The sequence below is a fragment of the Dermacentor andersoni genome, chromosome 5 (assembly GCF_023375885.2).
Source record: "Dermacentor andersoni chromosome 5, qqDerAnde1_hic_scaffold, whole genome shotgun sequence".
Classification (NCBI taxonomy): Eukaryota; Metazoa; Arthropoda; class Arachnida; order Ixodida; family Ixodidae; genus Dermacentor; species Dermacentor andersoni.
The window spans coordinates 144,421,761-144,444,842 of record NC_092818.1 but is presented as its reverse complement, the minus strand read 5'-3'; the positions used below and the strand labels follow the sequence as shown (position 1 = coordinate 144,444,842).

The 23,082-nt window shown below is 46.4% G+C and overlaps 1 protein-coding gene across 1 annotated transcript in view; it reads left to right on the top strand.

Annotated features, from left to right (window-relative positions):
* LOC126531330 (ammonium transporter Rh type B-like) overlaps positions 1–23,082 on the top strand; it is a 77,316-nt gene that overhangs the window by 5,756 nt on the left and 48,478 nt on the right. Inside the window, exons 2-4 of the mRNA XM_050178829.2 lie at positions 4,559–4,694; positions 16,309–16,492; positions 22,578–22,728. Of these exons, the coding sequence (XP_050034786.1) occupies positions 4,559–4,694; positions 16,309–16,492; positions 22,578–22,728 (471 nt within the window). The remainder of the gene's footprint in view (positions 1–4,558; positions 4,695–16,308; positions 16,493–22,577; positions 22,729–23,082) is intronic.

The window sequence follows — 23,082 nt, the reverse complement described above, 5'->3', positions numbered from 1 at the left end:
AGCAAACACAATACTTGCAAAGCCTGCAGAACAGCTCGCTTCAGGGTGTAACAACGCCCTAAGCGATCGCACGAAAAATGTTTATTATGTATACCAGGAAGCTACGTCGGGAAGAGCAGCTTGTGGATGGCATTGGACCTCACACGTTGCCCCAGTCCGCTGCGCTGTGAGAAGCATCCCTACAGAGTGTGAGGACGTGCGGCACATCTGTTTATCACTGCGAAAGCATTATATGTCTCATGAGGCAGAATATCCGGCCTGATCAAGCGATGGTTGGAAAGATATGGCCGATCGACCAAAGATTGAAAACGCGTCTAAAATTCTTGCATGGACGTCACATTTATCATGGAGGTTCCTGTAAGCAAAGTGAATTAATGGCTTTGAAAATAATGTTTGGTACATCTGAGTCTGGGTGGGAATCAAACACGGCTCTCGGGGGCGCGAGACGAGCACGCTTGCTTGCCCGACGCCACGGCGTCTCCACGGTTCTGGCTGACTAAAGGTGTGCCTAGTGTGTGCGTCATTGCACACGTCACGTCGTAGCCATCTGGCTGCAACGTTAATGTGGGCTAAGATGGATTAAGGTCGGTACGTGCACATTAGGGCAAGACGGATTAACGGGGATTAAGGCTGACACAAATTAGAGCAATGTGGATTAAGGTGGATTAAGGCTGGTACAAATTAGAGCAAGGTGGATTTAGGACGATTGAAGTAGAGTTGTGAAGAACACGTGACAATGTATGACCTCACGTATCACGGACGTGACCATTTAATTATAGAAGTCCTAATGCTTTGGCATTCGAATCACGTAAGTATACTTAAGTGACTGTCACTTTCTTGCTCTCTATACGCAGTGTCGCGCAAAACGGGGCTTCAGTTATTGCAACAGGGAAGCTGTTAAAAACAACAAGCCAACAATATGCTCGGCGCCGACGGCCTTAAAGCTGGTGCGTCACGTGTATAGCTATAAAAGTGCAACGCGTGAATTACCGTTTCCGCTCGGTATTCCGTTCGATCGACCTGGTTCGACAGCCTATGGCTAGGAATCCAGTTGCATGTTGCCAACGCTTTCTGTGCTAACGTAATATTTTGACAGCAGAAATTAAGCACAATTTAATCCAATTCTCTAGAACGCATCGTTAATTATTTACCAAAAAATTCAAACAAATACAGTAAAAGTGTATTGGCTCACCATCCCGGCCCTACGAAAGTGGATGTCCAGCGAAGCTGTTGAAAACCACCGCTACAACTGCAGAGGGGGGTATGCAATGCTTTATTGCTTTGGAGTAGTGGTAGTGACGGTAATTGAGAGTAATGGTAGTAATGGTAGTTTTCATAGCGCGGCTTCGCCCAACGCGGTGCTGCAACAACACTGAAATCAGTTGGTAGGCTGCTTCTTTTATAAACAAAAGTCTAGGGACGTCACTCCCCACTTCACAAGCTGCTGTCGCCGCGGCAGCCTGCGAAACAGTAATCTTTACCGGGAAACGTATTCGGGAGCACTACGTGTTTCGTATTCTTATCAGGAGCGCATAGTGATCAATTATATCGTTCGAATGCTTGTTTTCTGCTTGTTATTTATTGAAACACATGCTGTTCTGTAGGTTGCATGCGCGATGGAATTCTGGGGTTTTACGCGCCAAAACCATGTTTGATTATGGGGCGTGCCGTAGTGCGGGACTCCAGAAATTTGGACCGCCTGGGCTTCCTTAACATGCTCCTAAATCTAACTACACGGGTGTTTTTGCATTTCGGCCCCGTAGAAATGCGGCCGCCGTGGCTGGGATTCGATCCCGCGACCTCGTGCTGAGTAGCCCAACACCATAGCCACTACGCAACCACGACGGGTATATGCGTGATTCCAAAGAACGTATGCACTGTTCGCTTCACCTTTCTGAGTGCGTGAAGCATGTTCCTTACAGGGGCACGAGCCACTGCTCGTGACCTGCACTGCATGCTGCCGGTATCGGCCCACATTATTGCTAACGGACGCGGACACGAAAAAGGCCGACCACCGAGACGCTAACACCTCCGCTGCAGAAAAAGGAAACAAAATAACCAAAATTTTCGTGAACTGGCATCAAATCCATGTAGCCAACGTAGCAATTTGTGATGTTACTCCAATGCTAGCAAAATGGATGACTTGATAGTTTGCCTACTTGCAATATTAAACACTGACTACAACCGGTCAAGATTTCTTCAGCATATCTTTTTTCATCTCGACGTTTCTAAAAATATTTATTCGTGTGTGTTTTACACGTACGTTCACGTCTGAGATTTAGTCTATATCGTACTGAACACAAACAGCCTCCGCATGTTTCGTTAGAAAACGAATTCTCAGCCGCGTTGGCCCTGATTACCATGAAAGTGCGCTATTTTACGTGTTTTATCATTCCCGTTTGCGCAGAATCTCATCTATGCACCACCGACTCCTCTGAGTGGACGAATCGGCATCAAAGTGTGCATACACAGCCTAAAAATGCTTTTATGCAGAGCGTTACGACGTCTAACACGACGCTGCAACTCGCGCTACCAATTTTCAAGTTTTTATTAGGGGTTTACCTGCATGAATATGATTAAAGCAACCTACCCAAGAAGCGTCAAAATATAACTGCTTTGGGTGACAAAGCAAACGGTACGAAAAGGGTCAGTCGTCCCGGTTCGTGAACGAAAAGTCCTGAAGAGCGGTGGGCGGAGCTAACTGTACGAAGAATAATTGCGCTTCTCTACTTTCGTTCGTTAACGATTCTGTTATTTGTGGATTGCAGTTTCAACTTTTACATCTTCGCAATTACGAACTGCTGCAACACGAATGGTTTTCCATGAATCACTTAGTGGATCGGTAGCGAAGCGTAATTTCAACATTGCTCTATTGGCGATAAGCATACGTTGTCACAGTGTCGCATCGAGGGGCACCGAATGTAGTGCGTTTTTCTTAGTGTGAAAGCGCGCACCAATGCTATAGAAGCAGGTGCGCGGCAGTCGTTACAGAAATGATAAGCGCGCTGATCGGAACGAGCTGCGCCGAAACAAGCACGTTGCGCCACGAGCCACAAGATAGGCGCTCACGCGAGGGAAACATTTAATTAGCTTTTCAGCGGGCTTATGCCGGACATATCCAAACGTCAAACATCGCAAACCCAACGAGAATCATCGAACGTACTTCCATAAAAAACAATGCCAATCCGTCTAACGTACCTGTGAAGAAAGATGGCGGGAGACGTCGGACGTACCTTTATCCACAGCCTAATAATAAAAACAAAGAATAGCCAACAAATTTCGCCCCTAACAAAGAAGAAAAATGCTTTAGAAACGAGAAGACAAGCCAATTTCTTGTGAGAAAGCAAGCGGGGCGCAATGGGAGTCCGGTCGCACCGAGGAGCGCAGCCACTCGAATACAGGCAATCATCGAGGGCCGTAACCTGCAGGTCAGGTAGACTACGGTCCCTTAGAAGATACGTGGCCTACGCAAGGAAAGCAGGACACTCCCCCATGTCAGGTAACGCATCAAGTACTCACGGGAACGAAAAGAATCACGCCACCGCGTACCTTTGTCGGTATAAACATTCACTCAACAGGTCAGGGCCGACCCTTAACTTCAGTAATGGTGCTCTAGTGCTAGGCAAGCATCGACCACGAAACCGGAGAAAAAATGATCCATTTGCAACACGCTGATCTGGGCGCTGCTTGAGGATGTGGCGACGGATCAACAGACGAGCGTCGTCAAGCCTAGAAGGGATTCCCTGGGTAGTCCCATTTGCTGTGAGCACAAGCGGAAGCGAGTCGATCAACTCGTCATTTTCGGCGATACCCACCTGCGAAGGCATCCACTGGCCAACGAGTGATGGCCAGCGAGGGATACCCCACGAGATGTAATTTTGCTGGAAGACTCAACGATGACGCACAACTGGGCGTCATCAGCGTAGTCTGCTATAAGGACTGCGCTGGAGCCCGTAAGGATGACAACCTTCGATGTGCACAACGACTCTTGCGTGTACTTCAGGGTGCCGAATACATAAAAGGCTGAAAGTGTTGCTTGCAGACTTCTAAGCTCTCGTGGCACACGCGACTGAATTGTACGTCTTCGCTTTATTTCCGGTTGCGTGTCTCATATTTTTCACTCGTGAGTAGCGTTGCTCGTAAGCGACGATGCTTTTGGACAGCCGACGCGCTCTTTTAGTTCCACGTTTTACGTTCAAGTGTGTATTTCCTTTTGAACGTCTTGGTTTTTTAACTTTGCGTTGCAAGAGCCACCAGAGTGCAGCTTTAGCGCTTTCCGGGGCGCTCCTGTCGACCCTTACACGTGTCAGTGAGACAGTGCGATTTCTGTGCTTTCTTTGTACAATGTCTAGTGTTATGTTTAATGTTCTAACCATTTTACCTTCTTTTTTTCGCTTGTGCGCAGCGTTAATTATAAGCGATAAACATCTGGGATGGATAGACCCTGAAATGGCCTCTCTTCTAATATTGCCACAAGAAGGAACACACAAATAACCGTCGAGCTGCTTCAACCTGTGAGCTTCACCCCTCTCTTCATCTCCCGATTTCGTTCTCGCAGGTGTCCCTGATCATCGTGTACGCGCTGTGCGTGCAGTACGAGGTGGCGGCCGACGCCTCCAATGGCCTCAACAGCATGTCCGAAGCACTCGGGGGCAACGCGCCCAAGGATAATTCCATCGAGAAGTACTACTCCAGTGAGTGCCCTCCCCGCGCCTTCTGTCAACAGGGTGGACGAGAGAAAGAGAGACTGCTCGCGCGCTTGCCTTAACACCGCGACGTCGTGACGATATTACGGAAGAGAGAGCCGCCGTCTGCGCGCGGAGCCCCTTTGAGCGGCGGCGCTTCTTGGATTTTTGGGCGGCCACAGTTGGTGTAGCGTAGGTGCCCAATGTCGCGGCTGGAGCAGCGCGACGCAGTGAGGGTAACTTTTTTAAAGCAAAAGAACCCTCCCAGAATTTATTGGTCAAGGCTGTGATGCTCTCATATATATATATATATATATATATATATATATATATATATATATATATATATATATATCAGCCACAGTATTTCCGTCTTTTCACCAAATTTGATTTCGGTGGCTCTCATAGTTCCAGTACAGCTAAATTCCACGCCATTTCTTAAAACACACTTAAATCTCACTGGAGCGCTTGCTTAAGTAATTTGCTACAAAGGCCATAACTAAACCACACACTTCGAACTTCACATATTCGCATAGTTCGCGTAACCTAATGAATGAATGAATTCTGGGGTTTTACGTGCCGAAACCTCGATTTTACTTTGAGGCACGCCGTAGCTCTGGAGGACTGTGGATTAATTTTGTCCACCATGGGACCTTTAACGTGCCCCCAATGCACGAGACACGGGCGTTTCTGCATCTTGCCCCCGTCGAAATGCGGCCGCCGTGGCCGGGATTCGATCCCGTGACCTCTTGCTTCAGCAGCGCAACACCATAGCTGCTATAAGCCACCGCGGCGGCTCCCGCGTGACCTGTCGTCCATTTCTACGAAATATAAGCAATGTGACACGTTTAGTTCACCAGGAACAACGCAGCGCCTCGCGTATAACGTATGAAAACAGGCAGAAAATTATTGTACTCAGTAATTATTTGCAACAATCGTACTTAAACAAGAGACGGTAAAGTTTCGCAACAGATTACACTTAACATCCGCTCCCTTTTCACCTAATGTAAACTGAGTATGAGGCAGAGTCATTTCGGTACATTGGTAAACATTGCGGATGACGGCTTTATATATAACGGTTTCCAGTACCTGCTAAATATTTTAAAAGAAAAGACTGTAATGTACCTACACACATTTCCATTTGCATGCCTATCAGACATTCTTCCCCATTTTCACTAAATTTAATCTCAGTGGCTAATATAGTTCTCACATAATTCTGATAAATTCTGCGCTGTTCATAAAACACACTCATAATGCTCCGGAGCGTTTCCATACGCAATGTACTGAACAGGTCGCAATCAACTCACACAATATGATTTTAGCTCATTCATTATACCCATAGCATGTCCCTTAGGTGCACCAAATATAAACAAATTGCCTCGTTTATTTCATTGAGGACGCCAGTGACGCCTACTACACGAACCTCGCATAACAAAAGAGACAATAGAAAATATAGAGAGAAAACGAGAGTTCAGTAATCATTTACAACGCTCCTAATTAATCCTGAAACGAGAGCTTTACCACACTTCGCCCCCTAACACGTTCTCTTTTCCCGCTGTATGTTAACTCGGTGTTACGTACGGTTCTCTCGGGACTCTGGGAAGCGTATTGTTCAACGGCCATTTATTGTTTTTGAGCCATTTCTTGAGTAACCTTTCACAATACTTGTATTTAACTGGCGCTCTTCAAACTTTGATACACATCATGTATAAGATGCCCCCGTTTTCTTGAAGTGGAAACTTTGTGGGATGCCAGCTTCTTTTGCGATATTGAGTAAGCTTGCTGTGCGGTTCGTAAAATGCGCTTCTAAACCTATGGAATGCTTATATTACAGTATTCGTTGCAAATAGTGATAATTAATCTACACAGTTCAAGTTTTGTGTACTGGTCACCCATAGTAGGGTTCTCGTTCCCTTCACATTAGAATTGCGGCCGCTTTTGGTTCTTTCCCAGAACAGCGGGAAAACTTCGTAATCGTTTCATATACAGCCTCTAAACAGGCAATAAGTGAGGGTTTAGCACATTTCATTTGGACGCTAACCCGCATACTTCAAAATTTGCCCGCCCTTTCCAGTTAATGTGCTCCTTCTTTTCCTTTAATATATAAACGTGGTGAATTATGTAGTTCTTTTTTTTTTTTTTCAGGACACCCTGAAAACACGTATATAACGTTACCGAGCGCCTCTATAGTCGCACTAACAGCTTCGCTATAAAACATAACCTAGCTTACATTAAGCGCATAAGAATGAGCGTGACTACTTTCTTTTCTCTTTTTTGTGTGAGTAGGTGACCTTACCGTCGAGTTTCCAAGCGTGCCGCCTCAGACACCGTCTTGCTTGGGCAGCAGAGTAACGCCTACATTGTTTTTGACTTCAATGCAGCCTTTGCGACGCATGTTTACCAGCTTCGTAAAAATTTGAACGAGCGCGCTTTGCTGCCTATTTAGTCATTTACGTCTAGTATTGGAACGCAGCCAGAACCACGGGTCGTTGCCACTTAAGCGCAACCGGGACGATGGGCGTTGTTTCTCGAACGTCGAGCGGGTGCCGGTGTCGACGCGCTCAGCGCGAGCCGACCGGCTTAGAGAACGCGGTTCGGGTGACACGAGGGGCCTCGCAGGACATCTGTCAACGACATCGGGCCCGTCACTGAGACGTCCGTTTCCTCCAGGCTGCGCGACCAAAATACTCGACCCGTGTGACTGCGCGTCAACGGCGCTTCGTACCAGGAAGTCGATCGACTGAGGCGGACGCAAAGAGCTTTTTCTTGGGAGAGAGTTCTTTGGGACAAGCGCTTACGGTCGGAGCAACTACACGCCGGTGCTTGCTGAAAAAATGTAGTAATGATGACTGGAAACATCCAAAGCTATCTTATGAAGAATATCTTGTTCTTTTGTTGCTCCATTGTTGTTGTTTTTTTGAAATTTAAAATACTGCATGACACTCACTCATCGCGAGACGCAACGCCCATCTGTGCCAAAAGTCACTCGAGATATTGATATGCTTTCATTGAAAGAGGTGCGGATACGTTGGCTTGGTAGGGGGGGGGAGGGGGGGTAGTGGAGGCGGAGGGGAGTCTGTCTCTCCGGCTTGCTATACTGTGCACAGGCATGTGAGGAGCAAAAATAAAGAGGGTAATCCAGGTGATCAAGCCGATGAGTTCGGAGAGCGATGTACGCGTGCTATATATGCACCTGTTTACGCCATCTATGCACTCTCACTCGTAGCAGACATGTAGGGTCCGGAAATTGAAACAGTGCTAAAGCCAAGAGCCAAGATCAACCTCAGAAGCAAATGCCAGACGCGTCCTCCTTCGATGCCGGGCAGTCGAACGCTAGGCTTTCAGAACCGGGTATTCACGAGTCCGGCGGGTTTATTCGAGTATGCTGTGAATGATTATTTCACAGCACAACATCTTTGGGCGTCTTCAACACGACCGTGCGTGCGTGTGAGGTAGTGCCGATGTCGACAAGGTGATTACTCTGCATCGCGCGAACTTTTACGACCATGTCCTCTTCGGTAGAAAGGTATAAGCCGTTTTTAACGGTACTGACGGAACTATTATTTTGTGCGAAAGGATGCCCGCTCTTTCTTTAGGACAACTGGTAAACGTGTTCGGGTAGCACAAGCATATACTGTAACCTACTGTCACCAGTCTCAATTCTGCAGCCCGACTCTGACTTTCCCATTCAGTGGCTTAAGGTGTGTTTGCTACACCGTTGCTGAGCCACAAATGAATAAAGTCAGTTCGTTTATAGCACACACAATTAACACCTAAATATTCTGCATGCGCATGCTTTTAGACAGAATCAAGTATCCACAGGCGTTAACAAGCCACGCTCATTATTACGTGACTAGTCCTCCTTCCCCAGATATCGTAACCCACGACATCATGCGTCGAAAGACGAACATTTCAGGCTTTAATCCGCAGTAACAAGGGTACGACACCTTATGTTAGAGTTACAAAAACATTACGTCGTTCGATCGTTACCGCAACAGGCGGATTCAAAATAGTCGGCATTACGAAACAAACGCCTTCTTAACAACCAAGGCGAGATCACGAGTGTAAGACGTCACGATACAACGCGCTACGTTTGTGTCAGCGCCAACTACATAACGCGTTCGCTCGCAAATAAATGGTTTGGCCGCCGTCAGCAGCTGACCCAAATTACACAGATCTACTACGAAGGAAACAGCGAAAACCCGTCTGAACGTTGAATGGGCAAAAGCTTGAACGCACAAGCTGTGCACCCATCCGCGTCAGCACCGAGCGGCGAGTCTATTGATTTACAGCCGGTTGCGACCACAAGAAACGTCAGCAGCTACGCGCGCATCCCGTGACAACGTGAGGGAGGCAGGTAAAGTGGGAGAGCAAGCCGAAATTCCGCGCATCTAATTGTACCCGCCGGCCAAGAAACAAAGCGGCCGTGACTGGCGTGGTCGAAAACGATTACTCGTTCCAGGGAATCACTCAGGCGGGCTAATGCATGCCCGTGGCATCATTGCATGATGGCCGCCGGCGTTGTGGCGTTCCCAACTAATGCGCAGTCTTCGTCAAAAGTTTCGACGGGCCTCAGTGAAATTTTTCTTACTCTGTCACGGATGAAGGGGGGCTCTGCCGCGGAGCCTATCGATAAAGCGTGCCACACTCGGTATGGCTTCGAAGTGCTTGACAAATATTGTACGCTGCATTAATCATTTTATGCATAAAAGAAGGGGGAGGGGGTATCATTCTGTTCTGCCAATGTTGTTCAGCAGGCTTGCATGTTCTCTCGCTTTATGTTTCTTTTTTCGTGTGTCTTCTCCTTCAACCTCTTTATTTCGCCTACTACAGGAGCCGGTGGAATCTTTCTTGCTAATTTTTTTTTCTTGGTAAGTAAGTTGGGCTCGGCTAACCTCCGTCTTTCGATCTCGATTCTCTCTCCCTCGACTACTCCATTTATATTAGTTCTTATGTACATTGCGACGAAAAAGAAGATGAAAGCAAGCGCGCATTTCTGCAGCTCGTTTCCTTCATGTTCTGATAGCAACTGTAGGCGCATTATTTATCGCATGATTTCGCCTTTTGCTTGACTTTTCTTGGTAGTCAACTTCTTGTGTTAGGTCGCAGAAAATTTGAGAAACTTGGCGTTTATCCTTCATTGCGTATATTCTATCTATATTTTTTTTTCTAATAGACGTGCCTATGGCGCGCACGTTGAAGCCTTAATTGTGCATCGCAGTATGTTGGGTGTACTTTTATTATCTGTCTGTTATTATCTGTCCTCTAAATAGGTCATTCAATCAAGCTATCACTATATTCCTCAGTCGCAATACGAGCTTCAAGAAACGCTGCTGTTGGTGTGCAGCACTGGTGATACTTTTCATTTTCTGTATAATAGATATAACTGAGTTGCTGAGGTCTACGGGCCTTCACTATATATATATATATATATATATATATAGAGAGAGAGAGAGAGAGAGAGAGACATTAAGAACGCCGCCCCCTACCGCTCTATAGTGTACGCAGTTTATTTTTACTCGTCTCTCTTTTTCTTTCTCTATCTCTATCCCCCTTCCACTCTTTTTTCTCTTTTTATCCCTCTATTCCTTTCCTCCGTGCATGGTAGCTAAACGGAACTACCTCTGGTAACCTCCTTGCCTTTCTATGCATACTTTCTCTCTCTCTCTCTCTCTCTCTCTCTGAGGTGAGGTAGGAGATGTCTTACACTTGTCAGTTACAAAAATAAACTCCGCAGAAGAAAGAAAGAAACGGTCGTCGCAAGGCACATATCAATGAACGCCTAACTTGTGCCATCCTCGTAGGAGACTTGGAACGATGCACCGAGGAGTGCGATGGCGACACTGAGTGGCGCCTGTGGGGCTGAGGCATGAACCTCAGCAGCTACAGAAGAGGCACTGTAGCTAAGTAAGGGTAGTTCGTGTTGCTCAACTTGAAAAGCTGAACACTTTCTTTATTTCGCCTTCCTTCCTGTTCTTCTTTCATATTTTTTTGAAATATTTCTTTCGTGTCGCCGCCGCGCGTGCGACGGTGGCGCTTAACGGTGGCCTCTTTGCAGTGGAGCCCTCCCTTTGTCCCGCCTGCCCCGCAGCTATACCGTTTGGCCAATTACTCGCGCATTGTCGGTGTCCGGCTATTACGCCACGCACGGGCCGTGTCTGGAGAACGCGTGCCAGCCTACCGACATAAAACGCAACCTTGGCCTTTCTCTCTCTCCTCTTAATATCAGACTTGAGTCGAAGCACGACGATTTGTGTGTGTATGTGTGTGTGTATGTGTAAGTGTGTATGTGCGCGCGCGTGTGTGTGTATCCACACGACAAATAGACGCTAGACACGAATATGATTTGCACAACAACGGTGCGTGTATACGCATTTACCCGTTGGTCACCATATAGGTCTTCCTCGTAATATACTTCTCGTTCCTTATGAAGTGATTACTTGAATAAAAAGTACACCACAGAGCAAAAAGATTCAGACCGAAGTGAGGGCATCGCCAATGACTGCTCGAACAATGTAATGCGAGCGGCTAACTATAAATCTATAGTAGGCCGCATTTCCTGTGCTCCCCGGAAATGGAGGCCAAAATACTTCAGGAAACGCGCCTGTTGGTACACCAACTATCAGCACGTTTACTTAGAAGTAATTCATTTCTGTTAAAAAGAAACCAGCTCTCTTTGTTGCCCTATATATATGCATTATCTGCGCGTTCTTTTATTCGTGGTCGTGGCTTGCCTCGTAGTGCTAGAGCACCGTTTGTGAAATTAAGAGTTGGCTCTGTGTTGGCGCGAACGCTTGCATCGTCAAGGACGTGTAGACAGTTCGTCGTGTATGTCCTGTGGCTTCTGTGAGACACTTGAACCCCTTATATTGGAGTGTCCCGCATTCGTCACACAACGTGCACTGCTAATTAAGGAATATGGACTGATTGGACTCAAGTGTACAACCCTCGACGATTGCCTGTTTCCGAAAGGGAGTGCTGCTCAACGCGACCAGGCCCACAGAGCCTTGCTAACTTTCATGCAGAAAACTGACTTGGCCTCCCGTTTATAGACATTTTTTCCGTGTTCCTACTTTCTTTTGTCCGTATCTCTGTCATTTGTTTATTTCATACTTTCTTTCCTATTTCTTTGTTTCCTATCTTCTCCTCTTCTTTTCTTTTCATTCCCTCCTCCCGAAAGAGTAGGAAGGCGTTGTGCCCCTCTCGGTAGCAGTTGTCAGCTTGCTCTCTCCCTGTTTCCGTTGTGTATTTGTAGGTTTCCATAACTAATAATAATTATTATTCGCCTGCGGGTTGCTGCGATTGCCAATATCGCGAGACGCGCGTTAATAGATACGCTAACCACACCGAAGGCATTGAGAAACTTGTTTGTGAGCCCATTGCAGCAAAGAATGGCATGCCAATCTGATCTAGCCTCGGCATGCGCAATGCATTCATGCTTTACATGGTAATGAGGACTGCTATTTCAGATGGGCGAGATCCAAAACTATTTTTATATTGCTACGTACCTAAAGTAAGTGAATAAATGAGGCAATACAGTTGTTTCTGGACACAGCTGCCCGCCGTCGCATTGACATAAAGTGGCTAAGACGTGTGGGCGTAACACTCAGACCCTCCTGCAGTGGATGTCACCTAGTGTCATCCACCCATATTCGGTGTCCCTGCGATTTGTCTTGCAGATCGATTGGGCTTCGCATTGTGATCTGCTAGCTTTCCGGTTAGGTTAGGTTAGGTTAGGTTCACTACGGAAAGGCATTGGTCCCGAATTCGATTCCCGAGACAGGATGAAATTTTCTTCAACTGTAAATTGCTTTCACCCTGAGAAACCCGTATGAGTTCCCTTTGTATGTTCTCTCTACCCTGGATGGATGACAATTTCAGCCTTCCGTGGATGACACCTTCTGCACGGAGCACGCATAAAAATCTTTCCTCTCGCGGTTAAACATGGAATTGCAGCCAAGCCGAACGCCTCACCTGCGATGTTTCAAAACAAGCGAAGATGCCAGGAGTGACCAGCGATTGTTGATTTCGTGACACGACGCGATTAGGCTGCCACGGCGAAAAGAATGCCTGTATAGAAGGTCTTGTTCCGCTGCTGCACGCGCGTTGAAAATGAGCTCACTTGTAACGTGCGCGGGCTGTAGCCGACGAACGAATGCAGGCACGCGCCCAGCGCAGCCTTGGCAGCACCATGTAGAATGTTTCGTGCGCTATGCGCCCGAACACGCAGCTTAGCTGACAAATAAACTTGACCTCGCGTGTGTTGACAGCCACGCGCACAAGTAAAAGGAGCCGCGTGCGCAAGATGCAGCTCATGAGAGGTTTATAAAGGAGCTATGCTTTGGATGACTTCCAGGGAAAATGGTTCTTTGTGACACATACATCTATGTCCGCCTTTAGAGAGGTATTCCAAAAGAAACTTGCGAAATCCTGCCTCATCTGCAATTTATCGAAGTGTCCGCACACTGGTTTAAGTCGAATGATACTAAATTACGCTAGCTTGGTTTGTGGAATGACGTGGTTCAACGAACAGGCCGTGGGCACTTTAAACTATTCAGTTTTGACTTTTGTTCCAATCACCTGACGTCATATGTACGTAGCCACTGACGCAAGCTTCGGGCGGTGACCCGCAGAGAGAGGAAAGGCAGGGAGGTAACTCAGAGGCGAGTTTCCGATTTGCTACCCTGCCAGCCCAGTCAGTCGCTCTCAACGTCTATAGGTCTGTTTCGTTTGCTTTGAAATCAAATAACATTAGCTGTCTTGGCAGGTATTTTTTATATGATTGGCTGACAAAAGGCTAAGAGTGCGCAAAAGTGAAGATGGTTTCGGGGGGTCTGAGATTTCAATCTATAGCAGGGAAAGTAAATAACCGGACGAGGAGGGCAGTGCCAGCGTCTGCGATTGGTCAGCTTCCCTTAGCTTAGCTTGCGATGGCTGGCAGAAAATCGCGCTGGCATGCAACGGGAGATTAAAAATACAACCGAAAACAGATACTTAGCAAATAATTGTTGGCAGAGCAATGTAACAGTCACAGAAATGGGATAGAAACAGATTGAAATGTATTTACTTTATAAAACCCCATGCCTTAATTCACTCCTGTACAGAGTTTATTCATTCTTGAGGTTTTCGCCGAACCAGATTTGCCACTTGTTCGACACGCTCCTCTATCGTTTACGCTTAGACATGGCCTACACTCCTCACTTCTTGTGTACCACAAAAAGAGTCGCATTGTAGTTTCTGCGACAACTCTGACGCTTCTATGGAGCATGCTGTAACGCCCTCAATATGACCAAACGTGGGTTAGCCCTCGTGGCCGTTTGAACCAACGTTTATAGAAACTTGGTTTGAATATTCCTGACCCATCTTTCACAGTGAGAAAGTGCGTGGACCGTAGTCATGCCCTGATAAGCTGAAGCGTGCCGTGAGTGTCCTTCGTGATTTTTTTTAGTGGAGGCTAATCTTATGAACTAAGCCTATAACTCAGATCATGTCTTTTGTGTTCTCTACATTGTGCTCCTTTTTCTTCTTTCTTTTAGTTTAGATGTCACGGCCGTGTTGTCCTTGTATATGTATTTGTGGAAGGACTTATGTGTATTTTTTTTTACTTCTTTGTGATCGGTAACCTGTTTCAGCTACTGGAATTTGCTCACTGTGCCGGTGCCCGACACCATTTGGGTGCTTGTGACGTGTTCGTTTTTGTATAGTGCTCGTTGATAGTTTTTTCTTGCTTTTCTTTTTTTGTTGCTTGAGTAATTAATTTGGCATCGAACGTAACCTACCTTTGCATTTTTATACATCTAAAATTTAAAGATAACTAATTATGTTTCTCAGAAAACACTGATGTGATTTTCCATTGGACGCTTCGAACTTCTTCACTAAAAGCGTACTCGCAAAGTGCATATTAATAGTAATCACCCAACTGAATGCGAACACTCGCGAAATTACGTTCCCAGCAGTCCTGAACGCTTATGCTAGCCCACTGACAGGCGGGCGAGGTTCAGCACTAGAAGTGTTGAAGGGAAGCGTTTGAATAATTTTATTCATAGGAATCTAAGCATATAAATTATTGTGTGAACACCTTAACCCTGCGCGGCATCGGTTTTCTGGAGTCGAGCCCATGGCGCGGCGCAAACCAGCTTGTGCACCAGAGCAATACCCTAAACGTGAACTTGGACAGCGTGGTAGGCTCATAACGTGGTTACACCGAGCTCCATAAGTAGGCTCGTCCTTTTGGTTGACGGACGCAGCACTGATGATGCCGTGCTCACGTAGGTGAGGCACGTTGTACAATGGCGTCGAATGGGTCGCAGCAGAGGTGGTAGCGGGGAAAGGTCGTCCTTAGGTTCCCTCCGCGGATGTTGTAGCACCATCATACTTTTTGGATGATGATCGAGTACGAACACTGAAGTTGCACACTATAACAGCAACGACGTGGAACTTTTCCGACTGTCCTTTAACCACGCCTCTCAGACAACTTGTTAACTTCGGCTAAAGTAGTACTGCCCGGTTATCATGAAGAAGGGGCGATATAGCGTAAAGCTATTCCAAACTTTTCTATTCCAATTCTGCAGTCAGCCCTCCGTGACTGGTCAACAACTTTTTTGGACCACCCCCACTTCGCCTGTCTGCCACGCGACGTCACGAAAACCGCGATAACTTCCCATGTGATATGCCGTGTACACACTGATTATGCATCACTTGACCGAACAAAAGAAAAAATAGTTATTTCTGATTCGACGCCTTTTCGTCTTTACACCTAAGCTATTGGTCAAAAGATTTCGGGCTGCACCCACTTCAGCTGCCTGTAACGCAACGGCACAAAACCGCGAAAACTCACCGCGTCATAGTGACGTATACGCGTAAAAGATGCATTAATATGCCGAACAAAACTGAATTTTCTTCTGAATAGCCGCAGGCTGCCCCGTTCCGAAAGGAATAAAATATGGCTGCCGCCTACCACTCAGGCACTGGCTATACTCGCACCTGCCGGAGAGCATGGGTTGATTTGCGTATAATAACATGTTCTGCGTGGCCGTGTAACGTTTTCGAGCACTTTCGGCACGTTTACGACCTCGTTCTGCCAACTCTTCTTTGCTGAGGATCAGCTTTAGCATCATTCTTAAGCTTCCGTTGCATGCCGCCGCTATCTTCGACCAGCCACCGCAAGCTAAGTAAGGGAAAGCAGACCAATCACCACCCTCTTCATCCGGTTATCGATTTTCAGTGCACTGGCTCGGCCCCATCGAATCCCTCTCCACCTGAGCGTGCTCCTCGCCTCTTGTCAACCAATTAGATAAGGCAAGCCGCTCAGTGTAGGCAATGTTATTCGTTTTTCGAGCAAACAAAAGTAACCTCCTATGAACGAGGATAGCATCTGATTGGTCTGTTCAGACAACCCTGCGGGTGGTTACGCAAATTTGACATCAGGAGATTGGAATAAAAACATATTGGAATAGTGTTACGTTATAGGGCCCAAGAACTCAAATACGGTTTTCCATAGTATCATTGCATCTATTCTTTAACGTTATTGAAGACCCATCTCGGTCACAGACACGTGTGCGCCGGCATTCGGTCATGTACCACTCATTCACGCGCTTGCTGCTTGCTTGTATCCGGTGTGCAGTGTTCCAGGACGTGAACGTGATGGTGTTCGTCGGCTTCGGATTCTTGATGACGTTTCTCAAGCGCTACGGCTACGGTGCCGTGGGCTTCACGCTGCTCATCGCCGCGCTCAGCATCCAGTGGGCGGCGATCGTGCGCGGCGTCTGGCACGCCCGAAAAGGATGGATCCTCGTCGACGTGCTCAGGTATAAGCCAAACCTGCCTCCTTGGGAAAGATCTTACTGAACGTGAAAACGCGTTACTATGCTGAGAGAGAAATGACAGTTTTGCTTGTGTAAGCATGCCCATGGTCGGCTGGAAGTGCATGCCTCTGGCTTGCTGCTGCACGCTGGGGTTGGCGATGGGGAGATCTCCCAATTCGTCTCGATACAGCTGACGATGTGTTACTACAATGACAGGAATGGAAGTGCTGCGCCAAATGAGCCCTCTTGGGCCGAACCATCGAGCTGCACCAACCTGCGCCAAAACACTCATTTCGAACGAAATTGCCAAATTGAGCAGGATGTGCTTGTTCAGTGGCAACCACATAGCCCATATATATAAGCCCATAGACGTGCGTTGGCTAGCGCTTAGCCCTTCAATCCAAACCTAAACAATCCGTTTCAGCGTCGGCGCCTTCGGAGTGTGGGTTCGTTTGGTGGCATAATTGTAAGTAGGCCATAAATGAAAATTAAAACCGTTTTTTGCTATACGAGGCATTACGAAGATTTTATAAAATGTGTTACGCGTTTGCGTACGTGCGGACCAGCTAAAGATCATTTGAACTGGCGCACATTTCATCGGGCGGTCGGGAAGGAAAGCCACACTGAATGAATAAGGTCGTGCAGTCTCCTTGTTGTGTGGTTCATCAGATTCATTATACATTTTAGCACTCAATATTGCGCCCTATTGGTACATCTGCGTCGCTTAAGGACGAACGCGGTGTGTGTGACGTTATAAATCTGTTTCACGCGTGCACCACGTCCGCTTACCGGTACGATAGTGCGGCACGCCGACAAAGGATATGCTTGCTTTCATGAAACTTCACGGTCACAAGTAGCCAATGGCAAAGGTAATCGTCACTCAAATTTGCACTCAGGCTACACTATTGTATGCCAGGCCACACCGCACAAAAACAGGTTCTTGCCGCCTCAGAACACAAGCCGAGGGTGTAAGATTGCATTTTGGTCAAGCTCAGTGGCCAAATTATGGTCGGAATTAAACGTTCGGCGAAACCGCAAACCTCCCAAATAGCATTCGCGGCAACGATGTTCACGATGTGACTTGCACAGGTCGAGTACAAGAATTTTAATAAATCACTGTTCGGCGCTTGAAATATCGGTGGTCGTTTTACACTGGCTTTGTGGCGCCTGTAGCGAAACCGCGAATAATCCAGAATAATTGAACTTATTCGAAATATTGCTCTATAACGCAGACCGGAAAGCCAGCGAAATTTTTTTTATCCCTTTGTTGCTTTCAAAAACATCTGAAAGCATTTTATCGGCGAGCGATGTGAAACATTGGCAAACGTGAAATGACCAGTACATCACTTCACATTTATTCTGCGGTATTCTGCTATCTTGACTGGAGGTCGCCGAGAATTAAAAATTACCTGCGGGAACTACGCGAACGGCGTTCACTGTACTTTGGTGGGTGTTGTTCATGGTGGCCACTGTTAATAGTTCTAGTTCATTGTGCCCGAATGCGTTTAGTTGTCTGAATTTATAAATTTACCTAATCGGTGAGATGTCGATAAAAATGTTGTGAATGAGGCTGACAAATGACCGATAACGGCCTTCAAAAAAAAAAAAAACTAGGATTCGCGAGGACCTTTTTTTTAACGAGAAAGAAAGGCCGTAAAGTAAATGGAAAAGAACAAAGAAAAAATGCTGTGACTATGACAACGCTTCTGCGCTCCAAAGATTGCATCAATCTGCGCAAACCTCGTCAAACAGTGGCAGTGGGAACGAGCGGTCGCACTTCTTTCTCCCCGCTTCATCAGCTTTTCGGCGCCCATCTTCGCTCCTTATCACACGCGAAGTAGCGCGGTCTCGTAACGGTTCGCTTTCCGAACTGTTACCAAGACCGTGACCCAGGTTTGCACGTTCGTAATATACACATTGCACTGATGATGTTAACATCTGAGACCGCTTATATTACTGCATGGTGCGGGCACGCGTTGCCGCGTGGATTAAAAAAATATCGCAGGCTTTCTCTTTTTCCTTTCTTTCTTCTTTTTTTTCTTCTTTTTTTTTCTTTTTTCTCGAAAGAAAGAAGGACTGCACGAGACCTAGGCTATATACGTTGTTATCGGACATTTGTTGACCTATTCCACAGCCTTTTTCATTGGCACCTTATTGAATAAGTAAGGTAATAAATGATAGTTCGTTAAAATTAAATTTTAACTGCTTGAAAAATAAAAAAAATGACTGGCATAACACAAGCCTATGAACGGAAAGCCCTCTGTTATTATTTTTTTATGTGCCACATTTAGTTGGCACATCCAGTATGTAATTTTATGGCGGTTTCTGAGAAACTTACATGTATGGGCTTCCCTGTCGCTTCATGCTACAGTCATGTGGATGACAACTTTTCCCTATCATGAATTTTACTCGCCTTGCAGGCTTCCCTTGGAACTGATCTGCCGTAACCTAATAGTGTTCTGCAAAGTTGAATAAGGAAAGGACATCTTTTCACCGTATGCCTGCATTTCACTCATATTGACCTTTACCAAGCTGCTCCGAAATGTGTATTTATACTGCTCCAAAACAGACATTTCATGCCCCCATACCTGCTCCAATGTGCAAAATTTGCTGCTCCTAGAGCTGCTCCAAAGCTTCCTTGGCCACTTCCATCCCTGCAGTGAGCATCAGCGATGTGTACGATCTGTAATGTACAGGCTTTGTGCAGGGCGCGACGTACTTACACAGTGATTCATAGCCGAGAGACATGTCACACTCGCAAGCTATGCAGCCTGCGCATGTAACAATAATATTCTACAATATAATGTCAACGATGCGCCCGACACATGTTAATAAGTTAGTATACCAGCACAACCTCATGATACAAATGTTATTTGGGAATACTTCAACAGTGCGATCGTACGGAAGGTTTCATGTAACTTGTGGACTTTTTTTTAGAAAATAAAGTGGCACGTCGTAGACGGGTTTTAGAATGTTAAGATGAAGTATACTGGCTAGAATCTTCCTCGCAATTTGAGCCACCTTCACCAAGAATGTTCGAGACAAATCTAAGCATAGTAGCGGAGCCTTAGAGTAAGCCTCCACGACTTGCTCTTAAATCCCAGTCAAACGTCCGCATCGCGATAAGCGCCCTTTTCCTATCGCTATCAGCTAATTTGTATTTTCATCAGCACATCTATGTAGTTTTGCTGCTGGGCCAGAGGTCGCGTGTTCGAATGCGGGCCACGACGACTGCATTTCGATGAGGGACAAAATGCAAGAATGCTCGCATATACATAAGTTTATGTTCAAGTTAAAGAGAACATCAGATGGGTAAAAAAAGGAGAGAGAGAAAGAAACCCAGAGTCGTGCGCTATACGGCGACCCTCATAAGTTGTAGCCCGCCTACCCGTTTTGGGATGCTAAACACCAAAATGTAATGTTGTAACTTTTCTATGCCAAAGTGTATCAGGAAATCTGCGCAGATCTGTCACTTAACTATATCTTAATTGATTTACACTATCCCTGCATTTCTAGGGCCGCCGAGCAAAAAGGCAAACGACGGGGCTGAAAACAGGGAGCGCATGTTTAGGAACGGCAAATTACGGGGAGGCTTCCGACGCACAAATGCGAACCTTGCGGGTCGTCGTCCACGAATGGCGGTTTATAATTGATTTGTTCCTCGAATTTGACCAAAGTCCTAGGACGCGCTTGTGCTTGGGGCGGCGAGACTGACCAGTACAGCCGCGACGCGAGGCTTGCCGATCGAAATATCGCGCAGCCATCGATCACTGGGCATCGTTAGCTGCGCTAAGCGACGCAACCGATGCGCGCATAGGTCAACCACGGGGCCACGAGACCTTTCGTGTGACGATACCATCCCCCTCGGGACCTGTCAGACCTTTTCTTGAACCATAAACCCCAACGACGGGGCACCCTTGGGCATCTAAAGATGGAATTTTCTCATTACACGGCACTGGCAGCGAAAATCACTTTGAAAGTAAGCTGAACCTTGAACTCGTATCGACAGTGGAATCGAGAAAATGAGTGCTCTATAGTCGCGGACATCTTTCTGTGGCTATGAAGAGAAAGCTATGCAGGCAAAGCGCTCACAAGTGAGAGCGCTTCTGAAAAGAGTTCCGTGTTTTAATCCACTTTAGTTTAGGCTCGGGAAGACAAAACATAAGCACCGTATTAGCAACAGACAGAACACACCACTGAGTGCAAAGGTTTGCTTATTTTGCGGCTTTTCTCTTCCGGGTCTGGGGAACCGCGAAACCGTCCCACGTGGAAGCTGCGTCGATTCATCGTCTGTTCCGGGCAACCTAAAGCACTGTCAAACACGTACTACCGGACTACTTGGCGCGGTAACACACGTGCAGCAGCCACGCGCCCGTAGCTTTCCCTTTATTGCCACAGAAAGTTGTCCACGTGTATAGCTTTGTTCCTTTGGAGAGGGAAAGAAAAAAAAGCGCTTAATAAAAACTGCAGGGAGTAGCCTATGGCATGCTACTACAGGTGTATTGATCCTGAGCAATAAAAGAAGGAGAGTGAGAGAAATGAAAAACAGATACACAAGCACCCTGAACATTCAGGGGCTGCATGGTAATTGAACAGCAAGAATGGGTTGCGCTCCTTCCAAGGGCAGTGGCCAGCTTCTTACTTTTCCTTTTTGCCTAATGTCTTTTTGTGTCTACAAACTTGATAGTAATAATATTTGGCACCATTAAACGCAGGGGAGATGTTGGAGACACAGGGCACTCTCCCGAAGTTCATCTCAACACTAACCATTTTTTGTTGCGGATATGTCAGCATACACGTGTTTACACAGCATAGTTTGAAAAACGACATTAAGTAGTTATCAAAGGAGCTGCGAGGAACTACTGGTCAGGTAAGGGCTTCTTTTAACTATAGTAGGTGCTTGTTAAAGCTCGTAAAAAAATTTACCTTAGAAACATGTCGTATCTTGTTCGTTTCCTTTCTTCTTTTCTTTTTTTTCTAGTGGCGACGTGGGAGGAGGGGGAGTAGAAGTTCCTGTAAAGGAAATAGCAATCGAGTAGTGGGGAAGGCAAGGCCTCAACTTATTTGAACGAAACAACAACCATAGTTTTCTGTCCACTATATACATTAAGGGTTATGTCCTTTCATTTCTTACTTTTGGCTATATAGTGCCATGTTCCTGGCCCGGCAGACACCTACCCAACAGGCTTTTCAAGCCCTGCTCCCTTTAGAAAGAAAAAAGCGACAGCCTTCAGTTGAAAGGCTGTCATCCCACGCTAGCAGCAACTCTCCTCTTTCTTCGATCTTCTCTTCAGCTTTTCATAATTATTCCTCTGCGTAGGGTAGAGAACCAGATTACTTCCCAGGGTAACCTCTCTACATTTCCTCTTGCTGTTTTTTTATTCCTCTGTCACTTCTGAAATTAAAAAGAAACGTGCAATAGTGTAAAATCGGGGCGTGCATCACGGGACACTCATCTTAAGCCTGTAATGCCCAAATTATCATACATTTTGCGCTGTTTCCATCCCTCGAAGTTCTAGTTTAAGCATGGGGAAACTTAACGCGGGGCCTATAATGGTAATTTTTATACGCTGGAGCGAGTTTTCAGTCCTGGATGGTTCCGCAAACAATTACTAACTAACAATTACAGTACTAAGGTTATGAGTAGATTAACATTTCATCGGCCTGTATTTCTCTTTTGTGCAAACGTACTCTCCTAGGCCAAAAATAACGTTTCACAATTTGTTTTGATTTTCGTTGACGTGGAACTGCGTTTGGCCATTACGGAGTTACATGCAGCAAGTTGAAGGCTTAGACATAAGCCCTTTGAAACTTTCATCGACAGCTTTGGTATAATGTTTCAGCGCGGAAACATTTTCACACGGACGCATGAAGGGACACACACACAAGAGGGCCTTCGAATTATGATGCGTTCTAGATAATGTCATCTTATCGCAAAAAACATTGGTGGTTTTCTCCTATAGCTTGTACCCGCCTCGTCCCGTATGTTTCATAGACAGGGTCTATAATAACCACTCTCAGGGTGGCCACAGGATGTATATAGACTCGCAGTGCACTCAATCTAACCACTTGATTACGTGCTACGCAGTCTGGTGGGCGCTGAATTCGCGGCGGCCAGCGTACTCATCTCGTTCGGCGCGGTGTTGGGCAAGACGAGCCCCCTGCAGCTGGTCGTCATGGCCGCCGTCGAAGTGGTGCTCTTCGCCTGCAACGAGCACCTCGGCGTTGGCGAGCTCAAGGTACGCTCACCGTCATCCCACCAACTTCTCTTCCGAATTTATCCTGGCGCATCTTGCTTCAGGTCTTGCATTCACTTCTACGTAAGCGCACAGCGTTTTGCATGTGCGACAGCACCCTGGCATAAAGGCAGACTGCATATTCTACACAGCGTACGTACAGTAGGGTAAGCACATTGTGTATCAGTTCGCGTACCTGAAATTGTATGCTTAGTGTCCATATACCTCTCTGCAATCGGACTGTGTAGAGCATAACATATGTTCGTTTAATTTTTACATGATTTTTATCTCCCACACGTGATTTATTTCACAGCAAGTAGATGCCTTTCTTTGAAAGTGTAAAAGCTTTGGCCAACA